This window comes from Nicotiana sylvestris, chromosome 10, assembly GCF_000393655.2.
Source record: "Nicotiana sylvestris chromosome 10, ASM39365v2, whole genome shotgun sequence".
Classification (NCBI taxonomy): Eukaryota; Viridiplantae; Streptophyta; class Magnoliopsida; order Solanales; family Solanaceae; genus Nicotiana; species Nicotiana sylvestris.
This window is the reverse complement of record NC_091066.1, coordinates 6,667,367-6,674,967: the sequence shown is the minus strand read 5'-3', so window position 1 is coordinate 6,674,967 and position 7,601 is coordinate 6,667,367. Positions and strand designations below refer to the sequence as shown.

Genomic DNA, 7,601 nt, shown 5'->3' with positions numbered 1-7,601 from the left:
AAATTTAACAAAAATCGAATACCCATTCCTATACGAGTTCAACCATACAAAATTTATCAAATTCCGATACCATTTGGTCCCTCAAATCATGATTTTTCATTTTAGAATTTTTCTTCAAAAACCAACATTTTCCTTAACCCAAATCACAAATTAAATGATAAAAGGGAAGAGAAAAGCATGGAATATAATCAATTCTAGGTGAAGAACACTTACTCAATCGTTTTGCTTGAAAAACCCACAAAGAATCGCCCGAAACCGAGCTCTTGAACTCCAAATATGGTGAAAATAGCAAACCCTCGGAATAGAGTACTATTTATTTTGCCAAGGTCTTAAAGCATCGCGAACGCGAAGGAAGTATCGCGTTCACGAAGAAAGAAAAGGAAGGTGCCTAGGTTACTCATCGCGAATGCGACAACACATCTGCGAACACAAAGAAGAAAAATATTATGGCCCAGAGACTGTTCTTTGCGAACACGTGAACTAGTACGCGAACGCGAAGAGTGGAAAGGCATAACTACGCGAACGCGTGAGGGGAACACGAACGCGATGAAGGAGAAGGCAGAGCTTTGCAAATAATAGGTGTTAAATGTGAATATGAAGAAGGATTTACATGTAGTCAGCAACAAAGCTTCGCGAACACGAAAGGCGGTTTGCGATCGTGAAAGAGGATACCAGAAGCAGAAAACAACAGTTCAAAAACAAGGAAAAATGACCCGTAGCCCACCCGAAACACACCCGAAGCCCCCGAGACCCATCTAAACACACAAACAAGTCATATAACATAACATGGACTCGCTCGAGGTCTCAAATCACATAAAAAAACACTGAAACAACGATTCACACCATGAATCGAACTTAGGAACTTTCCAATCTTCCAACTTCCAAAACGTATGCCGAAACCTATTAAATCAACCCGGAATAACGCCAAATTTTGCAAACAAGTCCAAAATGACATAACGAAGCTGTTCCAACTCTCAGAATCTCATTACGACTCCGATATCACAAAAGTTAACTATGAGTCAAACTTCTCCATTTTCCAAACTTCCAATTTTCCAACTTTCGCCGAAACGCCTCAAATTACTCTACGGACCTCCAAATCCGAATCCGCATGCTTTCCTATGTCCAAAATTACCATACAAAGCTGTTGAGATCACCCAAAACCCATTCCGGGGCCGTTTACTCAAAAGTCCAGTTCTGGTCAAATTCTCGCCGCTTAAGCTTCCAAAACTAGATTCCTTCTCCCATTTTGACTCTGAATTATCTGATAGCTGAATTCAACCAGGCAAGCAAGTCTATATACATAATATGAAGCTGCTCGTGACCTAAAACTACCAAACCAGATGCAATTGCTCAAAACGACCAGTCTAGTCGTTACATGAAGCTCTACGTGAACCCACTATTGATGAAATTGTTCCTTAAGAACTATCCTTTGTAACTGATACTGAATCTATGAAGAGTAAATTTTCTTCCATGGCTTCTTCCCTTGATCGTGTTGATTGTTACCCAACTTTGATTACTACTGGTTTTCTTGCTCTGGTTCGAAGAGAATGTAATTGGAAACCTGATTTCCCAATTTTAGTTCCTGGTGCCAACCGAAGAATAACTTCATACCTAACTGGTTATTCCTTCGTTTATACATATCCTTTTACCCTAGGATTTAGACCTCTTATTGAACCAGTAATCATTGAGTTCTATCGTTAGTTCAATGTGTGTTTAGGGCAGATTGGTCCTACTGTTTGGAGAGCTGTTGCATGCCATTTGTCAAACTTGGCTTCTATGACCTTTAATTTTCGTCACCTACTCCATCTTTACTCCCCTAAACTATTTCGTAAAGGATTTTTTTCCCTTGTGTCCAAAAGTAAGAGAGTATTAGTTAGCCCTAAAGATGATAAAGATCAAGGCTGGTATGCTCGCTTCATTGCTGCTCCCACTAGTGCTTTGGTGGGTGAAGAAATATGCCTTTTCCAGAAAAGTGAAATTGTGTACGTAAGTATTTGCATTTCACCTTTTTTTCCTTTCTCAAAATTGATTCTCAGGTATTCTCATCCCTTCCTTTTCAGCAACTATGGAAGTTTTTTAGGAAATCCCCAACTTCCGTGCTAGGGTAGGAAAGTTGGTATCTGTTGCCCCTATGGCGAGAAGATCTTGGAAGTATCTCTCTCAGAGATTTTGGTGGAAAGTTAAAACACACGGTACTTTTTCTCGCTTAGTCTTCTTCTTTTTCTCTTTTGCTAACTTAAGAGTTTCTCACCGTGAACTTTTTCTTTTGTTAGGATTTCCCATTCGTGGTGTTAATACCGCTTCTGTTTCATCTACAAAACTTACAGTAAGTCTTTCTCAAGAAAGGATTCTGAACTCTTCATGAAAGAGAAAAGTAGACGGAGCTCGTAGCTCTAAAGGTGAGGAGGAACAAGAAAAAGGTCCCTTAGTGCATAGGCCTTAGGCTAGGAGGCGCATTATTTCAGATGATGAAACCACCCATCCTCAAAGTTTAGTTCCTTTGAATGAGCCTGAAAGTGCTACTTTAGTGATTTTTGATGAAGAGATGAATGCTCCCCCTCATGACTCTACTGATCAGCTATTTTCCCGTGATTTTGATAGTGAATATTTTGGTCCCGTTTCTGAAGAATTACCCCTTGCTCCTCTTCCAGCATTAGTCCGAATTTGTTCTTAATCTACTGTTTCTGTTGCTGTTGCTGCTGCTACTACTCCTCCCGTGGCTACTTTCACTTCCTCAACTACTTCTCATGTTGAAGTTGATACTTGTAGTAGCAATAGGGTGATGAAAATATTTTACCATAGAAGTCCCTGAAGGTGGTAATCTGTTGAAAAACTTTGGTCAAGCTGACGTTTGGTTGAAACCTCTACTTGGCCCAGTTGAGAAGTCAAAGTTGGAAAGCCACAGCTCCTTGACATGGATGAATGATATTGTTCATTCATCTTTGAAGGTTCAAGTTTTAGCCTTTTCCTTTCTTTTCCTCGTGGTTATTTACTTTTGTTTGAAAATCGCTTCTTTATTTTCTTTTGTAGATCAACTTGATAGGCACGAAACTTATGAAAAGAATTGTTCATGCTGACCAACAAATTGTTGATTATCGTACCAAAGCTGACAATTGGAAAGAGTAGTTTGAAGGTCTTCAACTGTAGAAGGAAGTATTGACAGAGGAGAAGGATGCCTTAGAGCAACAAATGCATGTGATCGCTGCTCAATTGGCAATTGAAAAATATTCTTCAAGCCAAGTTGGTAAAGATAAGGATATCCTTGAGTCTTCTTTTGATGAGCAGCTTTCAAAGGAAACTGATGAGATAAGGGGTTTGAGGGAACTCCTTAACCAAAAAGAGGCTTATTCAGGAGAGTTAATTCAAACTTTAACTCAAACTCAAAAAGACCTTCGTGCCTCTGCTGATAAGGTTAAGTTCTTAGAAATTTCTCTAACTCATTTGAAGGCAACTTTTGACGCTTCTAAAATAAAAAAGGTGGAGTCGATGACTGAAATCGATCAGTGGGAGAGAGATTATGAGGCTCTCGAGGATAAGATGTCACTTGACGTAAGTAGAGATTTTCTGAATACTCACCTCGAGACCTTAATGGAAGCCATCCAGGAGGGTTTTGATTTCAGTGCTGAAATTGCTAAAGCTAAAGAGGCAATCGAAAAAACTTAGCAAAGTCAAGACTTTCCTTCACCTGAAGATGGAATTCCCGAAGGTGATGAACTTGTTCCTGGTGAAGCTGGTATTCAAGCTTCTTCTACTCAAGTTGAATTTTCTCCCGTTGTTGATGATGCCATATTGGATTCTTCCCCTTAGTGTTATTTCAGAACTTAGTTTGTTATTGAACTTTTGATGGGAAGTTTTTTTTTACTTTATAGAATGGTTGGTTAGTTTTTACCACAGGTTCATTTTGGGGTTTGTTTATCAAACAAATATTTTGGTTTTAACTAAGTATATACTTAGTTTTATCCAAGTTTAATATATGATCTTTTGTTTAATTTAAGTTTTTGTTTTACTCTTTTGACTTGCATTTAAAAATGTTTTAATATTTCGTGATTTTGGCATAGACACAAATTTTATAAAATAGGGCCCTTTTATAAACGATACTAGTGAAGAAGAGTCTCAACTTCATAATGATATAAGTATATGAGAGAAGTAGGAAAATACATATTTTGAAGAAGTTTCATGAATAATTTGAGGAAGTTTCATGTTTTGAACTTTTAAATTACATAACACTTTACAAGTATTCAATCAACTTTTTGTATGACATCTACAACTCTTTCATAACTATTTTTCTTAAAAAATTTCAAAATTTTCTAGGGTGTATCTTGCAACCCATGACTAATCATTACCCTTAACCTAAGTACTCGCAGGATCTTGTAATTTATGTCGACGAGTTTATACTTTATCAAACCTTATTACAAAGGTTTTTGAATCAGGCTTGTTTTTTGGCTCTTGACTTTTGATTTTTGGGTTGATCCACGCTTGAATTCTGACTTTTAGTCTTCTCTGACTTTCAGTCTTCTTTGCCTTCATATCTATAGTCCCCCAAGTGTTAGAGCTTTGAAGTATGATCTCGAGCACTTGATTATTCCTTCTATTTGGTCCATTTCCTGAAAAAGAAAATACATATGGGACTCGGAGGTATATTTTTAGATGATGATTGCTTAACCCTTTTTATCTCCATCAAAAAGGTTGTAACTAGAACCGAGAATAATTTTGTATACCGCATATCTTTCAGGTCTAATATCATCATTTGGTGTGGGCTAGATTTTTGCCTATCATCTAAAATTATTAGTATAATTTAACAGAACAAAATAAAATCATAATTAAGCGATACCTGATCGTGGGTATTTCCTAATATTTCTTCAAATGAATATCATTCCAATTCGAAGGTAGTACTTTTCCCTCCATGGTTTCCGACTCATAAGCACCCTTTCCAACAATGCCTCGAATCATATAGGGTCCTTCCCAATTTGGACTAAACTTTCCTACATTGGCTGCTTTTGTCGATTGAAAAACCTTTTTGAGCACGAAGTCCCCAATCTTGAAGTATCTAAGATGAGTTTTTCGATTGTAGTATCGCTCAATAATTTGTTTCTGTGCTGCCATCCTTTTTAGAGCCGCTTCTCTTCTTTCTACAAGCAAATCTAGATTTATTCGCATCTCTTCCTCATTTGATTCTTCAGTTGCTTGGGTATATCTTGTACTTGGTTTGCCTATTTCAATTGGGATTAAGGCTTCATCACCATACACAAGTCAAAATGGAGTCTCTCACGTACCTGTTTTTGTTGTCGTTCGGTAAGCCCATAGGACTCCTGGTAACACTTCTGGCCACTGACCTTTTGACTCCTCTAATATTTTCTTGAAGTTATTAATATTAATTTTGTTTGTCGATTCGGATTTTCCATTAGCCATAGGATGGTAAGGTGTTGAAGTTATCCTTTTAATCTGCCAACTCTTAAAGAATTATGTGATTTTCGCACCTATGAATTGCAGGCCATAGGTGGGCCATAGGTGTTTCGCCAAATAAAGTCCCTAGTTTCTTTTTCCCGCACCTGTTTGAAGGCACCTATTTCTACCCACTTGGTAAAATAATCTGTTAATACTAATAAAAATCATACTTTTCCTTTGGCTTGTGGTAGTAGACCCACGATATCTATCCCCCATTTCATAAAAGGCCATAGTGAAATAACCGGATGCAATAGCTCCGCTGGGCAATGCATGTTGTTGCCATATCATTGGCATTTGTCACATTTGGCCATAAAACATTCTGCATCTTCTTCCATTTTTGGCCAATAATATCCTGCTCTAATTAAAGTTCTTACCAATGATCTTCCTCCTGCATGATTTCCACAGTGTCCCTCATGTACTTCTATCATCACATATTCTATTTGAGAAGGTCTGAGACATCTTGCTAAATGCCCTCTAAACATCTTTCGATACAAATTTCCACGAACCAAACAATAACGGGCAACTTTTTGTCGAAGTGATTGAGCCTTTTTCTTGTTTTCAGGTAAAATCACGTACTGTAGGAAATTAACGAACTCCTTTCTCCAATCTCAAGTTAAATTATTGAAATTTCCCTCATATTTATCCTGATCGAGTGCCGAATGAAACAAATATATTATTCTAGCATTTTCTTCATTCGTTACTTCTGCAACAGATGCGAGATTAACCAACACGTCTGCTTCCGCATTTTCCTCCTTGGGTATTTGCACGATTTTCCATAATTGGAATTGTTTGATTAATTCTCGTGTTTTTTCCAAGTATTGTTGTATCCGTGCCTCTCTAGCTATATAAGTCCCCTTCATCTGATTAACTACAAGCTGCGAGTCACTTTTGATTATAATCTGCTCTATTCTGAGCTCTCGTACCAATTCCAGACCTGCAATTACAATTTTATATTCTACTTCATTGTTAGTAATGGGATGCTACTTTATTGCTTGCATTATGGTTTCTCCTGAAGGTGGGTTTAGAATAATGCCTAAACCCGCTCCTTTAACATTCGAGGCGCCATCAGTAAATAGGGTCCAAGTACCCGGATTAGATGCGATGAATACTTGTAGTTCCTTTTCTGCTTCAGGAACTATCCCTAGGCTGAAGTCTGCCACAAAATCTACTAAAACCTGTGATTTTATCGCAGTTCTAGGTTGGTACACGACATCATATTCACTGAGTTCTATAGACCATTTGGCTAACCTACCTGGCAGTTCTTGCCTATGCAATATATTTCTTAAGGGGTAAGTAGTTACTACAGAGATAGGGTGACATTGAAAATGAGGCCTCAACTTTCTAGATGCCATAATTATTGCTAAAGAAAGTTTTTATAAGTGCGGATATTGAGTTTCAGCATCCAATAAAGATTTTCTAACATAATAGATTGGAGTTTGTTTACCTTTGTCTTCACGTACTAATACTGCACTTACCACCATTTATGATACAACGAGATAGATGAGTAGCCTTTCTCCATCCTTTGGTTTAGCCAGTAACAGTGGGTTTGACAAGTATTTGAGTGCTTGTTGACATTCATCAGTCCACTCGAATTGTTTTTGCTTTTTCAACACTAAAAAGAACTTAAAACTTTTCTCCGAATACATAGAAATAAACCTTCCCAAAGTTGTTATCCTACCTATCAGCCTCGCTCCTTTTTTTTGCTCGTGAGTATGTCTAGTATTTCTTCAATGGATTTGATCTATGAAGGGTTTACTTCAATACCTCAGCTGGAAACAAGTAAACCTAAAAACTTACCTTAAGCCAAGCCAAAGGCACATTTTTTGGGATTTAACTTCATATTGAACGTGCGGAGAATCTGAAAAGTATTTGACAAATATTGGATATGATCCCCCGCCTGTGCTGACTTGACCATCATGTCATCAATGTAGACTTCCATAGTTTTTCCCAGGTGTTCTTGGAACATTTTTATTACCAATCTTTGGTACGTGGCTCCAACATTCTTTAATTTGAAAGGCATGACTTTATAACAGTAAGCCCCCTATCTATGATAAAGGATATTTTTTCCTCTTCTAAAGTATCCATCTTTATCTAATTATATCCTAAATAGGCATCTAAAGAACTCAACAATTCATGTCTTGCAATAGAATCAATGA

The 7,601-nt window shown here is 37.5% G+C and overlaps 1 protein-coding gene across 1 annotated transcript; it reads right to left on the bottom strand.

Annotated features, from left to right (window-relative positions):
• Positions 1-4,848: 4,848 nt before the first annotated feature.
• LOC138878961 (uncharacterized) lies at positions 4,849-5,409 on the bottom strand. The gene is made up of 2 exons (XM_070158528.1): positions 5,274-5,409; positions 4,849-5,210 (listed from the first exon to the last, which is right to left on the bottom strand). Exons 1-2 carry the CDS (start codon positions 5,407-5,409, stop codon positions 4,849-4,851), a joined length of 498 nt encoding a protein of 165 aa, XP_070014629.1.
• Between the last annotated feature and the right edge of the window lie 2,192 nt (positions 5,410-7,601).